This window comes from Amblyomma mixtum, chromosome 1 (assembly GCF_055824585.1).
Source record: "Amblyomma mixtum isolate Tamu chromosome 1, ASM5582458v1, whole genome shotgun sequence".
Taxonomy (NCBI): domain Eukaryota; kingdom Metazoa; phylum Arthropoda; class Arachnida; order Ixodida; family Ixodidae; genus Amblyomma; species Amblyomma mixtum.
The window spans coordinates 77,932,730-77,957,147 of record NC_143012.1 but is presented as its reverse complement, the minus strand read 5'-3'; the positions used below and the strand labels follow the sequence as shown (position 1 = coordinate 77,957,147).

At 47.9% G+C, this 24,418-nt stretch overlaps 1 protein-coding gene across 1 annotated transcript in view; it reads left to right on the top strand.

Moving 5' to 3' along the window:
* LOC149366860 (tyrosine-protein kinase SYK-like) overlaps positions 1–24,418 on the top strand; it is a 125,079-nt gene that overhangs the window by 90,708 nt on the left and 9,953 nt on the right. The window contains exons 5-11 of the mRNA XM_089565937.1: positions 6,259–6,394; positions 14,105–14,293; positions 15,423–15,677; positions 18,295–18,615; positions 19,783–20,007; positions 21,451–21,667; positions 24,208–24,327. Coding sequence (XP_089422063.1) covers positions 6,259–6,394; positions 14,105–14,293; positions 15,423–15,677; positions 18,295–18,615; positions 19,783–20,007; positions 21,451–21,667; positions 24,208–24,327 — 1,463 coding nt within the window. The remainder of the gene's footprint in view (positions 1–6,258; positions 6,395–14,104; positions 14,294–15,422; positions 15,678–18,294; positions 18,616–19,782; positions 20,008–21,450; positions 21,668–24,207; positions 24,328–24,418) is intronic.

Here is a 24,418-nt window from a genome sequence, read left to right as displayed (position 1 = left end):
GTATCATTGGTACTGTCTAGCTCATTTGCTCTTTTTAGAGCGCAGCTCTTTGGCGTCCGTTCCTGGGTTTCGCGTCGTCGTCGGCCTCGTAACCAGCTCCGCCCCCCTTTCATCCCCCCGCGCTAGCAGCGACCGACTGACACCGCTGGATGCCGCTGACGCCGCTAGAGAGTCAAGATAACGTGACTGCATAGAACACCGTCGCCGCCATGCATAAAGAGGAGGAAAGGGTCCCCCCCCCCCCCCCCCCTGTTCTTGTGTGGCGGATAGGGTGCTCTTCAGTTGCCGACGCGCCGGTTATTTCACGTAGGCCGCGGCACGTCGACGAATACGTGACCACCTTCCCACGGCTAGACCTGGTTCTTAGCGCTGCGGAAGCGAGGGTATCATATTGTTTGTGTCGGCATCGGCGGCGTTGTTCCTGAAACCAACTCCGCAGCTGGGGTTGACTCACTATCGAAAAGGTGAAACAGCTTATTTGCTGCGCTCAAATTTCGCATTAGGAAGTAACGTAATCGTCGGTAATTTTTTTTTTATCACTACGTAATTAGTTCCTGAATTGCTTGAGTTAGCCGTCTGAAAAACGTCTAGCCAAATAAATTAAGCTGTTTTGATATGTTTGCAATAAATTTTTGTGCTGGCTTTCAAAAAAAAATTCAGGGGGCACTTTGTTGGCTTAAAGTGCAGTGAGGCGAAAGCCTTAAGCGCAATGTTGCTGCTTGTGTCACTGATGTGTGGTTAAGATGTTAAGCTTCGCCTCTAAGAGTGGAACATGACAGCGTCTTGCAACGCTACCATGGAGTCCATAGAACGCCATCGCCCGTTCGGGTCTACGCCTTGCTCGTCGGCTAAGTTGGTTTTGAGGAAAGGAAATGTATCTGTCTCTCATACCTCGGTGGACACCTAAACCTCGCCGTAACAGGAAGGGAGGAAGATGGGAGTGAACGAAGACACCGTATTCACTATAGACGCGCCTTTGTTCATTCCAAACCGTCGAACTGGCATGGCGCAGTGGTTAGCACGCACGTCTCGGACTCCGGAGACCGGGGTTCGATTCCCGATCTCGACCAATTTTGTACTCGGTTTTAGTTATTTATGTGGCCTGACTAGAAAGGTTTGGTTTGGTTTATGGGGTTTAACGTCCCAAAGCGACTCAGGCTATGAGAGACGCCGTAGTGGAGGGCTCCGGAAGTTTCGACCACCTGGGGTTCTTTAACGTGCACTGGCATCGCACAGTACACGGGCCTCTGGAATTTCTCCTCCAAAGAAATTAAACCGCCGCGGCCGGGATCGAACCCGCGTCTTTCGGGTCAGCAGCCGAGCACCATAACCACTGAGCCACCGCGGTGGCCTGACTAGAAAGGTTAATTAGGCTAATTGATTAATGAAGCAATCAACTAAACTCAGTCCCACTTACTTGGAGTATCACTAAACGATCCCTTTAATTGGTAGCATGGTTACTAGCCAAAGTGCAATTGGCCCCGTTTGAAATTCGCGCACTGTGATGTCATGAACATTTCGACCAATTGAAAAGCGTGACATTTCTGTCGACAACCCCTACTTCAGACCCGGTCGTCCAGACCAGGGCCGTGGAGTGGGCCACCCAGGTCGCCGTCAGCCATGGGTTGATGGCCATCTAACACGGAATCGTCCACACATGCTCTCTGTCGAAAATAAAGTTTTTCCATCCATCCATACAACGATGAGGCATTAAAGGCTTCCGCCTTAAAAAGTTCAGGCTTTAAACTCGTATTTATATGAGGTGCTGACCCAGAACATGACGCTTTATCTCAGATCGACGCAAGTTATTGAAAGTCTTTACTCAAAGCGTCAGAGTGCAGTCGAATCACTGAAGCTCACCGACTGCCAGAAGCCGCATATAGGGCATCAGGCGAAGTTCGGAGAGAGAGAGAGCCAACATTCGCGCACCTGATCAAATAGCCGTGGCCGAAAGCCGCGAGCAAAAAAGAGCTACAACCGAGAACTAATTGACTTCCCATGAAATTTTGCTTACTTCCTCTAGTTTCTCCCGTTATGTATTTTCTGTGTCAAGGTTTCAAGGTATTTTATTTTAGACATCTGTATCCGGAAAAAAAAAGCCGCAGTGTAGCGGTTTGACACCGCTCCCTTCCCCTGAGTTACATAGGTGGCAGAGATAACAAATAGCCGTTTAGCTTCAAAAAAACGTCCATAATTCACCATTAGAACAAAGAATGAATGAATATTATCATAGAAGACTGTCAAATATGAAAAGAGTACATTCACCGTCATAGAAACATGCAGATTATATACACTGTCATACATTTTCATTCAAAATTTACATCGACTGTCATAGTCACTCACAAAAATAAAGCTTTTGTTTGTTTTATTTTTATAGCGCAAACTCCATCTTTGTACCTTGCCGAGTGCTTTATGCTATTGTTATTTTAGTCTGTCTTGGTTTCAATCTTCATTGAATGCTAATGGCATTCTGATAAGTTCGCGTTTTGTATTTTGTCTGTGTATTCTGAGCCGTTGGCTAAGGGTCCAAAAAAGTGTTTTCGTATTTCGTATAATAGAAATGCGAAATTCACGACAATTGAATTGACGCTGTTAGCTCTCCCTCGATAGCTCTAGCTCTAACATATTGCTCGCGCCTAGAAGTCACTTAAAACAAAGTAAATTATTTCCTTGGTTCTTTGAGAAATCGGTTAATAAAATAATGATAATTTGAGGTTATCATCAAACGAAAGTCGTAAAATCCTTACCAACTCCGTAGTCACGAATGGCTACGAAGACGATAAATGCGGCTTTAGCACGGCACATCCTTAAAAATTTTTTTAGGCAGTCTAGAGACTGTCTGTAGACTACTGTCTATAAACTCTATAAACTCTCTATAGAAAAATCATAGAGAACAGTCTATAGGCAGTACAAATGCTCTAGACAGTCTATAGACAATCTATAAGTATATGGTCGTACACCTTTAGTAGACTTGTCTATAGACAGCCTATAGACTATGAATAGATGAAAAGAAATATCTATAGGAAAGCTACAGAGTCTATAAGAAGTCTACAGACTTCCAAATACTTGCCAACTCCGGAGTCACAAATGGCTACGAAGACGTTAATGCAGCACTAGCACGGGACACCATTACAAAATTTTTTAGGCAGTCTCGAGACTGTCTGTAGACTTCTGTCTATAAAGTCTATAGACTCTCTATAGACAAATCATAGAGAACAGTATATAGGCAGTACAAATGCTCTAGACAGTCTACATACAATCTATAAGCATATGGTCGTACACGTTTAGTAGACTTTTGTCTATACACAGTTCATAGGCTAGGAATAGATAAAAAGAAATATCTATAGGAAGGCAGTAGTCTATGAGAAGTCCGTAGACTGTCTATAGACCATTTTTATAAGGGCAGATACTCAGGCTCAGCGGACGTCATCGCAGAAGATGCAGCCTCGTGGACGTAATCATGGTGGTTCGTAATGCGCCTGAGTCCGAGCGCAAAAGCTTCAATTTCGAATCAGCGCCGCATCTGGGGAGAAGTGCTCGCTGAATCTTTTACGGATTTCGAAAGACCGGCAAGCGCTGTCTGTGTATACGCTGCAGCGCTACTTCCACGAATTAACTGACGATGGCGCTTTGGCCGTTCTCTCTTAGAGCCATCCGTGCCGCCCAGCCTCATTTCGAAACGGTGCTTAAGCAAATATATCTGTATCCTGACGTCTGTGAGTGTCCCATCATTTGCAGAAGTTTGGTCAGCCAAAAGTTTCTGGGTTGCTTCCAAGAGCATTAGCCGGATAACCAGTGCCAATTTCAGCTCAGATTTGTCCGTTCATCTTCATTGCTTTGTGCGTGTTTGTTGTTGTGCTTTCTTCTAGATTCCGTCTCTTTATATCATTTTCTTCTCTACTACATCTATTACAAGGAATCCGGGATCCGGGAAAGCACCCAGCTAGTGTCTCTAAGCCTAGCGGTTTATCATGTTCTCTTCTGCAGCTACTTGGTCATTCTCTTTCTTTCTTACGTCACAAATGACGTCAACGCGCTATTCCTGAATGTTAAAAGCCATGCGTCTCGTGGTCGTAGCCGCGTTAATTAGAAACATTTGTCAGGAATTGCTGGTAATGCTGTGATTATTATCTTCAGAAACAGCGCGAAAGACGGAACGAAAGTAATACGGAATACCTCCTGTGCCCATGCTCATTTCTTCTTGATTTCGACTAGAATGTCATTTACCCGCGTTTGTTCCCTCACCCACTCCGCCCGCTTCCGATCTCTTAACGTTACACCTATCATTTTCTTTTCCATAGCGCGCTGCGTTATCCTCAATTCACGTGGAACCCTCTTAGTCAGCCTTCATTTTCCTGTCCATAGATTAGTACTGATAAGATACAGCTGTTATATACTTTTTTCTTGAGAGATATCGGTAAACTTCCATTCATGATCTGAGATCATCTGCCAAATGCACTTCATCACATTCTAATTCTTCTAGTTATTTCACTCTCGTGGTCCGCGGATCTGCGGTTTCTGCCTGCCATAAGTAGACGTATTCCCTTACCAATTCCATTGCCTCGCTACCAATAGCAAACTATTGTTCCCTTCTGAGGCTGTTGAACATTACTCAGTTTTGTGCACATTAGTTTTTACACCTGTCGTTCTGCAATTCCTAAGTCATTGAACATGAGTTACGATTTATCATCTGAAAGTCTTAGCAAGGCAATGTCATCAGCGAACATTATAATACTAAGGTATTCTCCATTAACACTTAATCCCATCTGTCCGTAATCCAGGTCCCTGCATACCTCCTGTAAGCAGGCGATGAATAGCTCTGGAGAGATTGCGTCTGCTTGCCTGCTACCCTTCCTTATGGAAATTTTATTGCTGTGTTTATGGAGGGCTACGGTGGCTGTGTAGCCGTTATAGATATCCTCCAGTACCTTTCAATAATGCTCTTCTACGCATTGATTCCGCACTGCCTGCATGACTTCTGAGGTTTCCACTGAGTGAAATGCTTTCTCGTAATCTATGAAGGCGATATACAGGGGTTGGTTATATTCAGCGCATTTCTCTCTAACCTGATTGATAGTGTGGATATGAGTGTCCTGTAATCTTTACGAAGGCCTGTCTTCATTCATCCTGCGATATACATTTCACTGACAGCCATAAATCTTCCTTTCTATGCAATCTTGGCCAGCGTTGCATAACGAGAACCACATCTGCTCGTGCATCTTCTATACGTAACCTCGGCTTATGATTGGCCGGCTCCCTTACCTACTATCTGCCGGCAGTCGTGTCTATTCAACTAAATGGCCAGTCCCCTTGCTGCTTATCGTGTGCAGCCAACGCATGAAAGCCGACTAACCAGGAGCCTGTATTATTGCAAGGAAGCACGACGGATGAGGACAGTGAAAAGCTGGCCCTTATTTTAAACCTTTGCAGTTTGAATCGAGTGGTGGACTAATTCGGGTGGGAAGCACCCTTCAGCTCTTAAAAATTATTTCAAAAGAAACATCATCATCAGCCTGACTACGCCCACTGCATGGCAAAGGCCTCGACCGTGTCTCTCCAACTTTAACCCTGTCCTTTGCCAGTTGCGGTCATAGTATCCTCGCAAACTTCTTAATCTCATCCGCCCACCTAACTTTCTGCCGCCCCCTGCTACGCTTGCCTTCTCTTGGAATTCACTCCGTTACCCTTAAGGGCCAGTGGTTATCTTGCCTTCGCATTACACGCGCTGCCCAAGCCCATTTCTTCCTGGCCTTGGGCAGGGCATGTAATGCTAATGTGGTTGTTCGTTAAATACGCTTTTCGTGGTCATTAATTAGTAACGTAAATGTACAGCCTTTGTCAAAAGTTTGGAGCCCAGAGGGTTTGCTTCTGAAGCACACTGTCTGGTTCGTAATGCATCTCCAGCGCTCCACATTTGCTGAAGGTAAGAAGATTTCTGGTCCTGCATCCTCCAATGGGTAGGAATACCACGAATGTTACAGGAGTCCCACTGCGAGGCTTAAAAGCAAACCCCCTGGGCTCTAAACTTTTGACAAAGGCTGTACACTTAATCCAGTGCTCTTAGTCTGGAGCACATTGTAGCGTAACTTTCATTGGCACGTGCGGTTTGTTTTTTGTTTTTCGTGGAAGTGTGATTCGTTAAGAGGTCAAGTGTATTTTGTCTGAGTACAAGGCTGCCCCAAAGTGATCTTTGTGCAGGCTTTCATTTCCCCTGCGGCCTTGAACTGACTCCATTTTTCCGGACCCCTTTCGGCGCAGTGTCCGTGAGCGCGACGACAGCAGCTACGCCCTCTGCCTCAGCCACGGCGGCTCGGTCAAGCACTACAAGGTGGACGTGACGCCCAGCGGGGAGTTCGCCATCCAGGACGGCCAGCGCTTCCCCAGCATCATGTCGGTACGCGGACGCACGTGCTCTTGAGCATAAACCCTCCTCACCAACGCTCTCCCCGTTCCTCGCTTCTGGCTCGAACAGTGGCAAAAAGAACTTGTGGGGGCATAACTACTCTAATGATTAATTTAGTAAAGGAGGAGCTGCAGGCAAGCGGAGATTGCTATCTATTGAGATTTGTCAGACGTTTGCTTGGAAAGTTTGCAAGGTCTTTTCTATGAAACATTTCATTCCATACATACGAACACAGAACCACGTTTCACTGTAAGTATATGGAACACGACTTTGGTCAAGTAAATTAGATTTCTGGCCTCCGGCGCGTATTGTGTCCAGAGTCTCGAAAGTGGACAAGTTCACTCGGTCTGGGCTGATCGGTTGGAGCACAATAGAACATGTGGCTTCTACGTGACGACAGCTCATCGGTCTGCCCTGTTGTGCAATTTGGACTGGCACCGTACTTCCCAATGAATCATTTATTGTAATGCAAAGTGATAGAACAAGGCTGTAATTATTTCAGCGTGTAATTTTGCTTTCTATTTTAGAGTGTAATTGTGTAATTGGGCCGTGTATTTGGAAGCCAGTAACCTTTCAAGCCGTCTTAGAACGGCTTTTACTTTATCCTCCTGTATGTCTTGGTGTATGAATGAATGAATGAATGAATGAATGAATGAATGAATGAATGAATGAATGAATGAATGAATGAATGAATGAATGAATGAATGAATGCTGCAAAACTTACGCCATGTACACATGCGATTAATATTAAGCTGTTCGAAAGTAGAAACCGACGGCTGTGCAAAGTGATCTCTCTTACATTTATACTCGTGAGCATATAGATTACATATTGATTACATTTGCACTAGTAAATATATAGATAGAGAACCGCCTTCATTCTAGACACTGAATTCAATGTTCCCCTGCTAAGGATTGAAAAATATCCCTGTAGGCTCCTTTTAACGCCAACAGGGGATCTAACTTGGGACTTTACGGCTTGCTGGTCGACAAAGCTGTAGTCAGCATAAAAACAACTTTGTGAGTAATTGACCTAAAAGAAAATTTAATTTATTTTATTTTGGAATGTATCGAGTAAATTTTGCCGGGGGTTTCAATTATTGTAGAAAGGTTCGAGCTGTCCTGAAGATTGTAGTAGAGGATACCTGCTACGTATTTATGCTCGTGAAGTGAGCTATAACACAAAAGGTGCTGATAGAGCTGCGTCGGAGCACGTGGACAAGAAAATGCAGAAAAATGGGGCTAGCGATCAAAGGCAGACACGATTCAAGAAAAAAAAAGTTAGCTTCTGCTGCCGCACGGACGACTCATAACCCAATTTAAATTTTTGTTCTGCTCTATTTTAATAGAGACATTCCAAATGGCATTATCTTTAATCTGCGCTGACTCCTGATCTAATCTACATATTCAGATATGTTTGAAAAGGAAGTACGGTTGCGATTAAATTAGCTTGGAAATGAAAAAGCGCCACTGTTGCCAGAGGTCGCATTTTTTAGTTTGGCCTCTAGACATCCGGGGAAATTGCGCTGACAGAGGCGAAGAGCGGCGCGTTTACGTAGTGCTTCAGAGCAACTTCTTTTTACAGATATGTGCTGTGTAGCTCGGTTCCAAACGAAGAAACGTTTTACGTTTACGTGGCAATGCTGCAGCTTATGCGGTAGTATCAGTTTTGAATATATAGTAGAGAGTATTTATTTATTTATTTATTTATTTATTTATTTATTTATTTATTTATTTATTTATCATGCCGTGACAGCATAGAGCACATTTCCGAGGCAGAGGGCATTTTACACAACAAAGCAAAGACAAAGACCTTTTGTATGCAACAGTAACAGACAATTCAGGTCAAGAATAATAATGCTAATAATTTCTTAGAAAAGCGTAACAAAACTTTTAAAAAATATTAATAATAATAGGAGCAGACCGCAACACCACAATAAATGAATTGATGTACAAAATACAAAAGTGGTAGTTAGGTAATGGGAGGGGTGAGAACGTTTTAAAATTGAATGGAATCATAGATACATGTTAATTTGCAGGTATGGAATTCCATTCTTTGCAAGTTCTCGGAAAACATGGTTTGGTTTGGTTTATGTGGTTTAACGTCCCAAAGCAACTAAGGCTATGAGAGACGCCGTAGTGGAGGGCTCCGGAAATTTCGACCACCTGGGGTTCTTTAACGTGCACTGACATCGTACAGTACACGGGCCTCTAGAATTTCTCCTCCAAAGAAATTCGGCCGCCGCGGCCGGGATCGAACCCGCGTCTTTCAGGTCAGCAGCCGAGTACCATAACCACTGAGCCACCGCGGAAAACATGATTGCTCACAAGATACTGTGTTTCAAAGGGGCTGTGTGACTTTTTGTTGGTGGTTAAGGAGATAAGAAATGAAAAGAGCTGGTTGAATCCGTCGGGAGCGAAGTTGATAATTATAGCTGAAAATCTAACGGAACACGCCGGTGCGGATATGCTTTCGGCGGGAGTTGCATAAGGCTTAATGACAAAACCGGACATTGCCGACGCCGACCACAACAATGTTGACTTCGCCCACGTTCCGACCAGAAAACTGCGGCATGCTTTGGCCAACGTAAAGGACGTTCTCCCAAAAGAAAAATATCCCGGCGTGGTATACAGCATTTTCCTGCGCCGCCTGCGACTGTGTCTACATTGGCGAAACTGGTAATTCCGAAAGGCGCCTAAAAGATCATCAAAACGACGCTAAAAATTGCTGAGGCTCAGCTTGGCTAAGCCTGGGGAATGCGAAGCATATTAGTGGCTAGGCTTGGTAATACATGGCTTTCCTTGGTTGAATACTTGGTCATTTTAATACAACCACTAGAAGCCTTCGTCGTGGGGGAAGACAACGGCATGGCTACAGCGGAACGCCGACTAACCCCGAGACGCGCGTTGGGTGAGCGCCTGGATTGCCACGGAAGCCGCGTCTGCCTGCCCGGTGGAGCGAGCGTTTCACCTACACCGAGTGTGAACGCGCGTTCGAAATGCGCGGGAATGCGCGGGTGTGACGGCTAGGGGCCCCACGGCGACGGCGCGAGGTGGAGGCCGGCTCTCTCATCCGATGTCACGTGGTGTGACGTCACGGTGTCACGTGGCGTGACGGCTAGGGGTCCCACGGCGACGGCGCGAGGTGGAGGCCGGCTCTCTCATCCGATGTCACGTGGTGTGACGTCACGGTGTCACGTGGGGGTCCCACGGCGACGGCGTGAGTGGTAGCTCTAGCAATATGCTTCGCATAAAACAGAAAACTGGATCCAGTGCTGTCGCCGAACACTCCATATGACGTTATCGACTGGGGCAAGGCACGCGTCCTTGCGACAGAAAAGAAGAAATTCCCTCGCCTTCACCTGGAATCTTTGACGATACAAACGACCTGTCACACCCTGAACCGAAACTGCGGAAATCTGACAACCGCTTACGCATGCTCCCTGCGCCCCCTTTTCAAGCATATATCATAAGCTCGTGCATCCGCTTCTAGTTTTTTCTGTGAACAAGGCTCCCGTACGGGAGCCGAAACGTCTTTTTTATGTTCTTTTCTACGTTGTGGTCGGCGTCTACTATGTCATTTTTATAATTCACCCCGACCAGACGAGTTTTCGTCCAACTCTTTATTTCAAGGTTTAATGATGTTTTCATGGTAGTTAGCCGAGATCAAACGAGCTGCGCGATTCTGCAGTTTCCAACATTTGTGATAAGATGAACTGTCCAGTGTCCCCAACAGATGAAGCATACTCCATTTGGGCATATTCCAGTATTAGAATGGCAGAAGCGTTCTATAGAGAAGACGCCTTGGTGGTCGATTGCAGGACTACGGTGGCATGCCTCCCCAAGGCTAATACTCTCTAATGATAAACTGTCGTTATTAAGCCTGGAATCTCTTATAAACTGATTATCTTCTTTTGTTGGATGAAGGTCGCAAAGCCTCATAAAATATGCCGAAACGTGGTTTGCAGTCGAATATAGTCGAAGAACTGATGCAGCAATATAATTTGTAATTTGCATAGGAATGTCAGATTAGTTGATAAGTGTTTAACGTACCTAGAACTATTTTTTATGATTTCACGCTTTTCAAAGAAAAAAATGCGCCTTTTGCTGCGGCGCAAACGTCAAATTAACTAGAAAAAGCCAGATAATCAATTTTTAGTGCGATTAATAACTGAATCGAGCTCACCTCAGTGTCCCTTTAATGGACCTACTCTAGAACAAAAATGCTGGCCATACTCCCATGCACGCCCTTTCAACGTTCATGCTAACCGTGTTGACAGCCATTATGGAAACACCTTGTGATAGCCAGCCGACACTGTGCAGACAAAATGTACGCTCTGCTAATCTCCCAAAAGCGAATTTTCTTAGATCACAGGATTCTTACCGCTGTACAGTCATGAGGACTGTTACCCTGAGAATAAAGCTTACGGACCACCTTTCTGCGATGTTTTTAAGATCAGTGTGCAAAGAAGCACACAAAAAAAATCAATTTAAACAGATGACAACGTTTGTTAAAGCCGGTTTACAATTTCGCACCTGTTTTATTGAAAGAGTTCTTGTCAGTACAATGATGGCACACAAATATGGTTAGCTCAACCTCGTCCCTACGCTTTAGCCATCTGAACCAAGCATTCAATAAAAAGGACCACAGGCGTGCCGGCATGAAACTAAGTCAAACCCAGCAATTCTGGACAAAAATATTTTTCAACAAGAAAGAGTTTATGATCGGCATTTTTTATATATTGTAAGATTTCTGCATAACATTCAATACATCCGCAGATCTTCATTCAGGAGGCATGGATTTTTTGCTATTAACATTTTCGCTGCCGTCAAAAAATTTCCCCATTGGCATTCTATGGCAGTCTTAATATCCATCAAGAAAAAAAGTCTACCGGTACTCACCTATCGGGCAGAAAATTGGAGGCTAACAAAGAGGGTTCGGCTTTAGCTAAGGACAACGCAGCGAGCTATGGAAAGAAAAATGATAGGTGTAACGTTAAGAGATCTGAAGCGGGCGGAGTGGGTGAGGGAACAAACGCGGGTTAATGACATCGTAGTCGAAATCAAGAGCAAGGAACGGGCTTAGGCAGGGCATGTAATGCGAAGGCAAACTAACCAATGGTCCTTAAGGGTAACGGAGCGGGTTCAAAGAGAAGGCAAACGCAGCAGGAGGCGGCAGAGAGTTAGGTGGGCGGCTGATATTAAGAAGTTTGCGAGGACGTGGTGCCCGCAACTGGCAAAGGATAGGGTTACTAATCGGAGAGACATGGGAGAGGCCTTTGCCCTGCAGTGGGAGTAGTCAGGCTGCTGATGATAATGACGAGCAATGAAAAAGCTTTAAAAGAAAGATTTTACTGCGCATCGGAAGAATGGACCATCACCTTCAATATTTCCGTAAGAGTACCTTACACTATTCTAATATTGAAAATTTTTATCCAAAAAATGCAGGACATGGAATACCCTGATGAATTTTATGTGCCTAACTCTGCGGTTCGTTTTAGATCAGCCGTTTTTCAGTTTATTTTCTCTCGTCGCCCGAAAATTATTCGATGACGTCACAGTGCCTTCTCCTCTGCGGATCACCTTTTTTTCTTTCTATGGAAACCACACGGGTGGCTGCCCACGAGCGACGAGAACATAGATTTGGATCACCTAACAACGACATCACTCCACTTTCAAGTCCAGAAACAAGACACTGACGGGTAATAGTGTCGTGTAGAATTACGGACCGAGAGAAAACTCGTTTTCTTCCACCAGAAGGGAAACGCATGCATGCTCCGGTGGCTCCCTCTATGTTCCCCAAGCGGAACCTTAATTCCACTCCGAAACCGGAATACAATCCCGGCGTAATTTTTTCGCCCAGTTCCCTCCGCTCCTCAGGCCTGTTATCTCCCTTGAGAATACAGCCCCGAGATTTCAACCACCGAAGCGTATTGTTTCTTTTGACGCCTATTTATTTATCTCGCCAGTCCGGCTAGAGAAGCTCTCGGGGCATGTCTGCCCAGCAGAAAAATAAAACGCGGGGTGTGTTCGTTTTTGTTTCTTTAATGCCCGCGAAATGTCATTCCCATAGCACGAACATAGAAAAGGAAAAGGTTGAGAGAAGGGAAGAAAGTAAAAAGGAGGAAAGGACATATAATATCCCGCGGGAGCAATAGCGTTCCTGAGCAACGTTCCCTATTTTATGTACGAATGCGCCCTCTGTCCTATCTTAGTGCGCGGCCCCGGTGCATTTGGTCGAAACGGTCTTGCCTCGGCGTCTGAAAACAATTTCTCCCCAGCACGCTCGCTCACTTTTCTTGCAGTTTGACGACTGGCGGGCGTGGCATAAAGAATTCATTACTGACGTAAAAGAATCATAAATATCCGCCTGAACCTCTTATGTCTTTTCATCTTTCAAAACTTTATTATTGCCCCCGCTGTGGTACCAAGTATACCAAGATGCGTTTTCGTCGCTTCGTATTTTCAGCGGTGCGAGCGTGGCCGTTCAAAATGAACTGGGCTGGGCAAAGAGATATTAACCCTGACGAGAATGAAACGCCACGCGACGCGGTGGAAACACGGGGGGCGCGTGTAAATAAACAGTGACGTTTCCTCAAAATAGAAACGACGTTGGTTGTACTCACCAGTGACGTCAACCGTGTCGCTTCCGGGAGTTTTGTTCGATCGGAGGTCGAGTCCAACATTCTTGACTTGAATTAAAATTTTGAATATGGGAAAACTGCAAGGTAGTGGTATGGAAATATTGAAGATAATGATCCATTCTTCGATATGTGGCAAAATATTGAAGCGAATCAGAGCCGAGCTACGGGGGTCAGAGCCAAGCTTCGCTTGAGCCGAACAGGTGAGTTACGCGCATGCGCGAAACCGAGTGACGTCACGCGCCGCGCAGGTGGTCGCTCCTCGCCGCTGCCATCCCCGCCGCCGACTCCTTCGCCTGACCTTTTGGCGCAGCCGCGCGCTACTGCGCATGTGCGTCGCCTCCTCGCTGTCGCTACAACTGCGCGCTTCGCCTCCTCGCCCACCGTTTGACCTTTCGTTGCAGCCGCGTGTTGCCCGCGTCGCAGCCGGCAACCCTCCTCTCCGCATTCCTGCGGGCGGTTTTAATCGCGCCAATTTCCGTCTCCTCCTCCGCCTCCGTACAGGCAGTTTGTGGACGGCCGAACGCCTTCACAGTTACCGTGGTACTCCGAGTGCATTGTGCGCGAACTGCGACAGCCATGGCGTCAAACCAAGCATAACTGAAGCTTTTCGCTTGTATATTCGGGCTTAACCAGAACTAAGCCACTGCCTATTTTTTTTTTCTTTTGTAGTGTTTCCATCCCTCGCATCGAGCAGTTTAAACTGCCATCGAAAACCAATGCGTAGCGCTTTTGACGACAGCAAAAACGTTAATAGCAAAAAAATGCAAGCCGTCCGACGGGACATCTGTGGATATTTTGGTTGTTATAGTGAAGTCTTACGAAGTATGAAAAAATTGTATTCATAAACTCTTTCCCGCTAAAAAATATTTTTGTTCAGAAGTATTGGGTATGCAAGCGCAAAAGAAAAGAAAGAATCGTTATTTCGGGATGATGGGAGCATTGACCCTATGGGCACTTCTCGGGAAATAAAAATTGGTTCGTTAGATCGGGAACTTCGTAAAATCGGGTTTCGTTAGATCGGGTGCTACACTGAAGCCATTCCTCTTTTCCACTGGCGCAGCTGATCAGCCACTACACGCTCTTCAGCGACGGCCTCTGGTGCCCGCTGACCGAGGCGTGCGTGCGTCCCGACTGCCATCTGGCGGCCACCAAGTCGACCGCCAGAAGGGCGGAGGCACGCCGGAGCTTCGGCGCCACGACGACCCGCACGGGCATCCTCAACCGGCTGGTGGCCAGCATCGCGCCACAGGTGAGCGCCGCAGATTCACTCATTAGCTGAATGACGGATTCATTGACTGGCATACACTATGCGCAAGTGATAGTTATGAAGGCATAAAGTCTTTCTACAGGCCACCACACGTGCACCATTTTCCTGAGGCGTACCCAAACCACAGAAAGCGCAGAGACTGATTCTTTCATCCTCCTCTTCCTCCTTAGCTAATTTATAGCTGTGAAAAAAACAACTAAAATTCGACCGCTTTGCATTCCCACTGTTTAGGAAGAATCCTCGGCCTTTAGGCTGGCCTATTTCAGTCTTATGAAAAGAGATTTTCCGGACAAGCACCGAGCGGAGTTGAGTGCACGACGCCCTTATTTCCTGCGGGAATGGTTTATTCATAAAGTACAGGGACGTCGTGCTGAAGTGCATATTCATTTGACCTGCGACTATACGACAGAAAGGGAAAAAAGTGCGATATAGGAAAAGGTGAATGACAGTGACGTAACCAGAGTAGCGGTGCAAATGCACAATGCAGCTCAAACTTCCACACAGCTTACAACTGTACTGCGTAAGCGCATACTTCCACATGTGCGCCCAGTGTCTCTGGCTCCCGAGCGCCTGCGAGGGTCATATGACCTTCGCTTAAAGCAACTGAGCAGGGCACTTATCCAAGTTTACAGACAATTCCGACGACCTTGTGTGTGCTGTCTGTATATGGGGCGGCGGACTAGTTGCGTAAATTAAGGACAACGCAGCGAGTTATGAAAAGAAAATGATAGGTGTAACGTTAACAGACCGGAAGCGGGCGAAGTGGGTGAGGGAACGAATGCGGATAATGACATTCTAGCCGAAGCCAAGAGGAAGAAATGAGTTTGAGCAGGGCATGTAATGTAAGACAAGACGGTCCTTAAGGGTGACGGAGTCGATTCCAAGAGAAGGCAAGCGTGGCAGGGGGCGGCAGAAAGTTATTTGGGCGGATGATATTAAGAAGTTTGCGGGATGAGTTGGGCGGAGCTGGCCCAGGACAGGGTTAATTGGAGAGACATGGGAGAGGCCTTTTCCCTGCAGTGGACATAGTCATGCTGATGATGATGATTGACTAGGTGCACCATGTCAAGTCAATAAAGGTGTCTTTACTATTACTACTACCTCTCCAAAGCAGTCGATGGAGCGGTCGCGGACCATGCCTCGGCTTCGGGCTCCGTCGCGGCTCTCGTGCTCGTCACCTCCGCCGCAGCAGCACGTTCCAGTGGTGGCGCCCGTTGCCACCAGCGGCCACCAATCCTCGGCTGCGCACGGCTCTTCGGGTGGCAGGCGCTCGGCCACGGGCAGTAGGCTGCACAAGGCGTCCAGCTTCGACCACCTGCTGCCGGGATTCATCAGCTACCTGTTCTCGGGGGACGGGGACCGAAAGGCGAGTGCCTGCGACTCGGGCAGCCCGGACCGCTGGTGGCAGAGGGTACGACGGCGAGCTTTAGATGGGCGTTTCGGTCACGTGCACATTCTGCGTCACTTCGGGGTTGCATACGCACCGGTCAGGAGCACAAAACAGGCCAGTTAAGGCGAATTTCTGTCCCGTTTGATTTTGGAGTATGATGATGATAATGAATTTTCATGGCGCAAGGGCAGCTATGTCCAGAGAGCGCCAAGGCACAAGGTATCCTCGTCCACACAAGGAGGGGTCAAGGACCCATTTTCCAAGGATTTCACCTCAAATAAGCCGACCACCAGGCCAGGGAATGCTTGTGCCCATTGTACCCCCTATGGCAAAAGTAACCGAGCAACAGGTTTTTTTCTTCTCAACCGTACAGTGGAGCCTTGACGGCATTCCTGAAGATAGAAAGGTGTCAAAAAGTTAGGACAAATGTTCACCTTACTTTAGACCAACTCAGAGCTTAACGGCTGCCATAAGTGCTTCGCTACGCGGCTACAAAACAAGCCACAGCTGCTCGGTTACTTTTGGCAAAGACGGTTCGTATCACCGGTGGGTACCCCGCGGCACTGGGCATGGAACCCCGCACCCTTCGCATGCTCTAATTAAAGTAAGTGGAGCAGGCTGCACACAAAGTAGGCCTAGACGTTCTTCGGGAACCCATCACCGACGGAAGCCGTTAAGGCCCATCTCCATGGACACATCCGAGGCGCACCAGCGCAGCGCCTACGCGTACCAGCGTACGCCGGAGCCGGACTGCGCATGCGCGACGCGCCGACGCGAGCCGGCGCTGGCGCTTGGCAAATATCTGTCCATGTCAGATATTCGCGCCTCGCTCGCGCCTCGCTCGCGCCGGCGCCGGAAGTGACTCGCTGGTTTGCGGCCGGTGTAACCAATCGGAGAACGCAGTTCTCTCGGCATCCGGTACGGCCCTTCGCGCCGTTTGCTTCGCCGAGCCGAGCTGAACGCAGCAGCCGCGACAGGCCATCGAGTTGCATGTGTTTTTCGACGCTTGTCGCGGTGCGGCGCTGGGCGCGTAAGCGCTGCGCTGGGCGCGTAAGCGCTGCGCTGGTGCGCCTCCGATGTGTCCATGGAGATGGGCCTTTAGAGTATACAGGATGAAGTGGTATACATGCAGGTTGGTGTGGTATGGAATACGGTGTGATACAGTACGTATGGTATAGTACGGTATGGTACGGTGTAGTACCGTAGTACAGTTTAAATTCCCGCTGCTGTATGTAGGTCATAAAAGGCGCCATTATGGAGGCGCCCGGATTACTTTCGATCACGTGGGGTTCTTAATGTGACTCATAATTCAAATTGCAAAGCACAACGGTGTCTTTTGGCTCAAGTGATATTTTAGGATGTAATGAATCAAGTTTCATCGGACTTTGTGTGCTCCTGCATTGTATGAGGCGAAATGAGACTAGCAGAACATAACCGAGATGGATACGCAAAAAAAGAGAATTTCTGCCCTGGGTTCGTTTACGGAAATGTTGAACTATATGGCAGGACCTAAAATAAGGCATGCGATGAGGCCGTGAGAAAGATGTTTATTGCATAGAAGAAACCGAGGTCAGTTGGGTGGGCCCTCATTCCAGCAGCCCCTTGGCTTTTTCCTCCGCTATTGCCCGTTTTAGCAGCCAAAGCTGGACTTCCGAATGTGAGCTGAACAGCGCCGGCTCCTAGTCTTTAGTTCGGTTATTGATTCTCGTAATCTCCGGATTGCGCTGGCATCCCCATACACATGCGGTGTAAGTTAGCCACCTCATGGGAGGAGGTGGAATGCGGATCGCACGAATTTCAGAATACACAGCTTAGTTTGACTGAGTAGATATAAGTTTTGTTTATTGGTTTATTGGGGTTTTACGTCCCAAAGCAACTCAGGCTATGAGGGACACCGTAGTGAAGGGCTCCGGAAATTTCGACCACCTGGGGTTCTTTAATGTGCACTGACATATCGCACAGCACGCGGGCCTCTAGAATTCCGCCTCCATCGAAATTCAGCCGTCGCGGCCGGGATCGAACCCGCGTCTTTCGGGTCAGAAGCCGAGCACCGTAACCACTGAGCCACCGCGTGGGGCTGAGTAGATATAAGTATTCGATTGCAATTTCCTTAGGGTCACCCTTGCTCCCTGTTTAGTATTTTGTGCGGTTCGATGTATACTTTCATTGTTAATCTAAAATGTTAGAGTAATTCCCTATAGCTGAACAGCGGTTCAGAATAATTATGTTCCCGAGAATGTTGGAGGACCCGAAGTAACAACGTTGTAAGCAGAAATCTCATTTTCCCTGGGACTAGATCATACAAAGCCAAGTGGTTATGTCAAAGGGTCCTCGAATCTGTTTTAGTGCCGCTGTTCTAAGGCGCTCCCTAAGTGATGAGCGGCATTGAACGAAGGATTAACTTGCAATTCACGTCTCCGCGAGCGTTGATCGTCTTGCTGTGTTCAGGGTATGGCATTCCATTCTCCGAATGGGCTCTATTCAATGCCCAAATAACATTGTTCTGATCTCTTGCACGCTGGCAAGCATCGTAAACTCGGTGCACTGTATGGAACATAACCGTGCCTCCGAAATGGCCGGCGGCCCCTCGCAGACCCTGCGTCGGAAGAGCTCGGGCGGCAAGCGGCTGCCGGAGATGGAGCAGACCCTGCCCCGGCGCGTGCCATCCGTGCCGTCCGAGTACTCGTGCGAGCGGCCCGTTCCCGCGCCGCGGCATTCACTGGCGCGCCGGGACTACCAGGACGACCCGGTGTACGCCAACCGACAAGCCCTGCTGCAGCGGGCGGCCGCCGCGGCTGCTGCAGCCGCCTCTGCCGCTGCCGCCGCCGTAGATGCGTCTGAGACCGGGTCGTCACCGCCAGTCGGGGACGAACCGCGCCTGGTGGAAGTCCCAGAGGAGAAAACCGTAGAAGAGGTGGGAGACAGCAAACATCCGTAATAAACCGTCTAGCCAGTTGCTGTTATCTTTCGTGGTGAAGTTGGATAGAGGGATTGTAAGTGAGCTAGCCCTTGAGGGGACTTGTCTGTGTGGCTTTGAGGAGTGCCTGGGTATTTGGGCACCCCTTCATAGGGTTCTACTCCACCTTGGGGGATTTCCCTAAACATTTCACCTACCTTCATAGGATTGTTAATAATGGCGACTCCAACCCCCCTCCCCCCCGCTTCAATAAATTCTTGCCTTGAGACTGGCGGAGTAACCCTTTTATGAAGTGTTTATAGTAAAGCGAGAGGAGTGAGTGTATCTGAGCCACTCTCCACAGTCTGGGAGAGGAGAAGTGCCGCGGTTGGCTATAAGCTCTTGTAAGGAACACTTTCTTAGTGTTTTGTGCTGAGCAAGAGTGGGCCGTATTCCTCGGGGCATGGGAGTGGAGTTAGAGCATACGACCCGTGCGACGAGCCCGCAAGGCCTTTACGGGATAAAGAAAACAGGCATAAGCACACGGAGAGAATAATTAAAAAGGGGAGGGACTCTGGCCGTGTCCATGACATACGCTGTGTCCACTGCGTGCCGAAATATTTCCTGCAACAGGATAAGATTCATATGGAAACAAAAGAGCATTTCCGGGTTTTCGCCGACCTTCGCGTCGAATAAGCATCAAAGATAGTGTTATTGTTCCGCAGCCCTAGTTTTATGGCAGGGTTTAACGTCACAAAGCAACTCAGGCTATGAGGGACGACCGTAGTGGAGGGTTCCGGATAATTTCTGCCCCCTGTGGTGCTTAAACATGCACTGACAACGCACAGTACACGGACCTCTAGGGCTTCGCCTCCATCAAAATGCGGCCATCGCGGCCAGGATCGAACCCGCGTCTTTCAGGTCACCAGCCAAGCACCATGCATAACCACAGGAGCCACCGCGGTGGCGACATATGAGGACGGTGTGTTGTAGCAATAAATGAATTGGTCGGCCGCAAGAATCAAGAAAAAGAGGGCGCGTGTTTCGCCCTGATTGTTCCTTTCAGTCACCCTTGCATTTTTTAGCCGTGCTAGCCCTAATCGTTGACCTACTGTCCCCTCTAAAGACTCTTGCGGGTTCAGTCTTGTGGAGTTGTCGCTGCCATCAAGTGCGCTTCCTCTTCAGCTGGCCCCCCTGATCGAGCTGGAGAGTCCTCCCCCGGGCCCTCCGGCGGCGCCCTCGGCGACGTCATCATCATGCAACCCCGGCGGCCCGTGTCGGCGAAGCGCCTCGTCGCCCAGCGTGGCCACGCGGGCGTTGGTGCTTTCCGACCTGGACTCCTTCCCACAGCCGGTGCCACTGCCCGACGAAGCACGGAGCCCCTCGCCCACGCTCATACTCTTCTCGGAGGTGCGTAGGTGACCGGTGTGTTCTTTCTCCAGCCGCGACATCACCGAACGCGTTTTTCTAAAGAGTTTGAAAGCGGAGCAGAGGAGACCACCGCTCTCCGTGTAAGGCTCAGGCAAAAAGAAACGACATATAGATGCCTTGAACGTGAGGTCACTGGCGCCGCAAGGCAAACCAGGCCTTGCTTCCATGGTTCAGGCCAAATCAGTGGCGATAAGTGCATTGCAGAAGCGCGCAGGCTGCATTCTGTTCTTCCTTCACCAACAAGGTGGACTCATTGACGTCGGTACAAGCTGTCTATACTGAAAAATACAGGAATATACACAAACATTTTAACATGAAGCATATGCACTCCATGTATTTCATCATTTTGTCGGAAAAATTACTTGCTATTGACATGTATTTCCCTCTGCATAATGCCACCTGCTTACGTTGCACCATTGTTCCTTCATTAATCAGTAATTCAGCGTTCTCAATGAACCAATCATTAGGACTAAGGTTTTGATCGTATTCCACCGTAGAAATATTTGCCGCGAGAGGTAATCGCTCAGAGAACAGCGTAGAGGTTTCTTGCACCGCTGTGTGCTTTTTCGGCTCCTTCCACCCCTTCGAAAATTGACCGCCGAACATCGGAATGCAGCAGAGGGTAGTCAGACGCCACCCACGCCGACGGGCGTTTTGCGCCGATACTGTGCTTCTCAGTCTCGTGAGCCTCCGTATTACACTGACGGACGGTGCGCTTTATAATGACGCGGTGTGCTTTAAAAGAGTTAGCTTCTGGGCTAGTTGATTGTTCAACATTATAAAAGGATTTTAGGGCCAAGACGTACTGCACACAAAAAAAAGGAGACAACACGAGCGCTTGTCTGGTGATAGCGACGTCAACTTCGAGGGCGTTAACATCAGACGCCTGTCCAAGCCAGAAGGCGCCCTTGTGGATCTATGCTGGGAAGACAGGGACACGAAAGCGCGTTTCAATCTTGCACTCCGGAGCAAAAATTTATTGGTCAACTGCACAAAAAGTGAGGTGGTGGAGGTATGAATTCATCACAACCTTTCTTCATGCAGTATGAAGCAAAGCAACTTTTTTTCAGATGGTTCAACACTAGCAAACAACTGTATTTTTTGTGAAGGAATACAGTTTTCTGCCCGCAAAGACACTAAAAAAGAAGTAGTTAGTCGCAATAAATATCGCTGTAGAGTTATTAGTACAGTAAAGTACTTCCTCTCGAATTCAGAGCAACGACTCGAAAATCTGAGGACACAGACTGGAGGTGCAAATATACACAATTAAGACATAACTGTTCATCTCAGCGTTGCTATTGATGTAAATTCTTGAGCACTGGGCACAGAACACAGGCACAGAACACAGAACATGGGACACAGGCTGTAGAAGCTAGTTGAAATGAATGGAAGGTGATGTGCGCGTACATCCTCGACTCGCAGTGCGGTGATCTGGAAGACGGTCCGTACGAAGAGATCGACTCTGCGGGCAGCCTGTCGGACTCGGCCACTCTGCCGGGCTCGGACAGCGGCGGAGGCAGCCCCGCCAGCGGTCGTCTCATCGACGTGGCCCAGGACGTGCCGTCGCTGCCCAAGGACAAGGACTCGAGTGCCCCGGCCTCGCCCGAGCGATACCTGCCGCCGGCCGCCAGCGCGGACGGTGAGGACGCCCGTGTGGCACAATTACCAGGGTATACCCCAAGGAGATATGCAGGGGAGAACAGCGGAGGCTCTGAAAAGGGCTCTAATAAAGTTTTCGTATGCCTTGGTTGTTAACGAGCCGCTTCACGAATATTGTCCAGCAAGAACTTTTTTAAAGCGGTTAGTAGAAGCTGAGTTATCTGTAGTCAAAATTTGAATGTCAGCGTCTTCGCGCGTTTCCTTCTCTAGTTACTTTCTGCACACTTAAAGGTCGGTGTTTCTCCACCAGCGCCACCTCCGCGAGCGTATTCTGACACGGCGCAGCTAAGCGGCTTATTCGCCGCGGCCATGGCAGCTTCCTGACATCTGAAAGAATCTAACCAATAGATACCTCTCAACTTGTATACGCAGGTGGGAGCATGAAAAAGTCGTCGGGAAGAGCTTCCCAAATTTCGCGCGTCATTGTGGGTTCTCTGCTGCGTGTAGAAGTGTGTTATTTGGCTCAGGTTTTCATGATCATACAATGTCGAGATTGAGCGAGTTCATGTGCTCTCCTCGGAAGTGCTTCAGAGCCCCTTAAAGGAACAGGAAAAAGAGAAGAACGGGTCAGGGAACAAACACGAGTTAATTATATTTTTGTCGAAATCAAGAAGAATAAATGGGCAGGGCATGCAAAATGAGGAACGAAGAACAGACAACCGACGGTCCCTAAAGGTAATGCAGTGCATTCCAAGAGAAGACAAGCGCAGAACTGGCCTGCAGAGAATCAGGAAGGCGGATGGGATTCCGAAATTGCCGGAGGCAAACCGCTCTTCGACAAACGAACAATTCTATTCAGGCACAGGGATCAACCCGTGCGTGAGCTCATGGAAGCCTTTCATATGCGTATCAGTGGAGATAAATGCGTCAGTGAGGCTTCCGTCCGCTTCTCTGATAGGGAGTTTCGGTTTCTGGCCAACTCCCTCGGCTAGATGAGGCGACATGTGATGTTTACGATAATAGCCTTGCGCTGGTATTCTTTTGATCTTCCTTACTATATGTGCATGTGTGTGGAATAAACTTTGTTGTGAGTTAGTGCTTGTCTTTGTTTTTCTCAGCTTAGTCCTCGTGTTACTGCGCAAACTTTTTCAGTATGCATGCATATAAACCAACTAACCCAACTTTCTGCTCTCAGGGGACAAGCTGGGGACAGCTGGCACAGGACAAAGTTAATTGGAGTGATGTGGGAGATTCCTTTTTCCTGCAGTAGATTAGCTCAGCTGACGATAATGAACGTGCGTCCGAGTTCCGATTTTCGTGGTCGCAAAAACAGAAAACGCCGAATTTCCGCAGAAGCCTCAAGGGAACTTCATTTCTGCTTTCTGGTCAGTCGCGTCCGTTGTTCTACACTTCTTTTTCGCTGTGTCCACATCCCAGGAAATTGTCTGTGCCCTCGTCGCAGAGACGAGACTCGTAGACATAGTAGCGATTGTCGCTTTCGAACACTATAGCAACAATACGCTAACGATGAATCACGGCGACAGAAAACAATAAGTTGGCCTCAAGGTCTGAGAATAAAATGCCAACTGCAAACGGAGAAGGTTGTACCCCATCTTGCGATGGAAATGATAGTCAGGTCTTCTACGCATCGTTTTGGTTTTATATTCGATTGCAACGCGCATGCAGTTATGGGACTGAGCTGTCGTTAAAAATAAAAGGTTAGGGTTAGAATCGGCTAAATGTGATAACTTGTTTGGATGTGTTAGCTTGACGTAACAGGCGGCTGCCAACGAACCCGAAGAAAGAAAAAAATACGAGCGGTCGCTTTGCTCGCATGACTATGCGCACACTACAGCGACTACACTTGCGTGTCGCCATAACTCAGATAGCCACGCTCAGTATCAAACTTCGCGCCAATGAACCTGCGCGAATTTCCTCTTTTTAGTTACCCCGTCTGCCGTAAACCTGTGCGGCTTACTCTTCTGGTAGTCAGAAAGTCAACGGAGCTGAGTGCTGTGGTTCCACTCTATGCGCGTGTAATATTCAGAAAACTAGGAGGAGCCAGAAAGGAGGAGGTTCGTAAATTGAGTTTCGTAGACATTCTGAACATTTCTAATAAAGTTCTGATTCTGACATCCGGTGCAATCGCGCGCAACTATACCATTTATAGGACTGTGCTAGAACCAATCAGGCCCATATTTTTCATAGGCTAATAGCACAAACTTTCCAGGTCTAGATCCATGTTAGCTAAGTGTAGTGGCATGCAGTGCCGTAAAGTGATGCGAGCGCCCACTACATGCTCCGCCCAGTCACAAAAAACCACAGACAAAACTGTGTAAAAATACGATAAAACGTTTTGTCGCTTAGTCATAACAAGAGCTTTTCTGTTGTTTTGTAGTCTTTTTCCAGTACAACTGTAGTTTTTCTGTAAAACTTTTCTGCAGTAATTACACATAATTCTGTTGCTACAAAAATTTTTGTTGTCACTAAAGGTTTTTGGTCAGAAACATTACAGAAAATCTGTTGCGATGACAGAAACCTTTCTGTTGTGTTTTTCAACTGCGCGTCCCTACACCGCAGGTACTCTGAAGCCGTGGCTGTCGAAAGAGGAGTCCGAGTCCGCCTATCAGGCCATGAAGCGCTTCGTCAGCGGCCCCATGAGCCTCGACCCCAAGCTCATCGTCCTCAAGGACAGAATCGGTGAGAGCCGCGACGATGCTTTCCCGTGGACTCACTGTCAATGTTTCTGTGCTATAGAACCGCCCTATTGCTGTGGCAGTGTTGTGCTCAG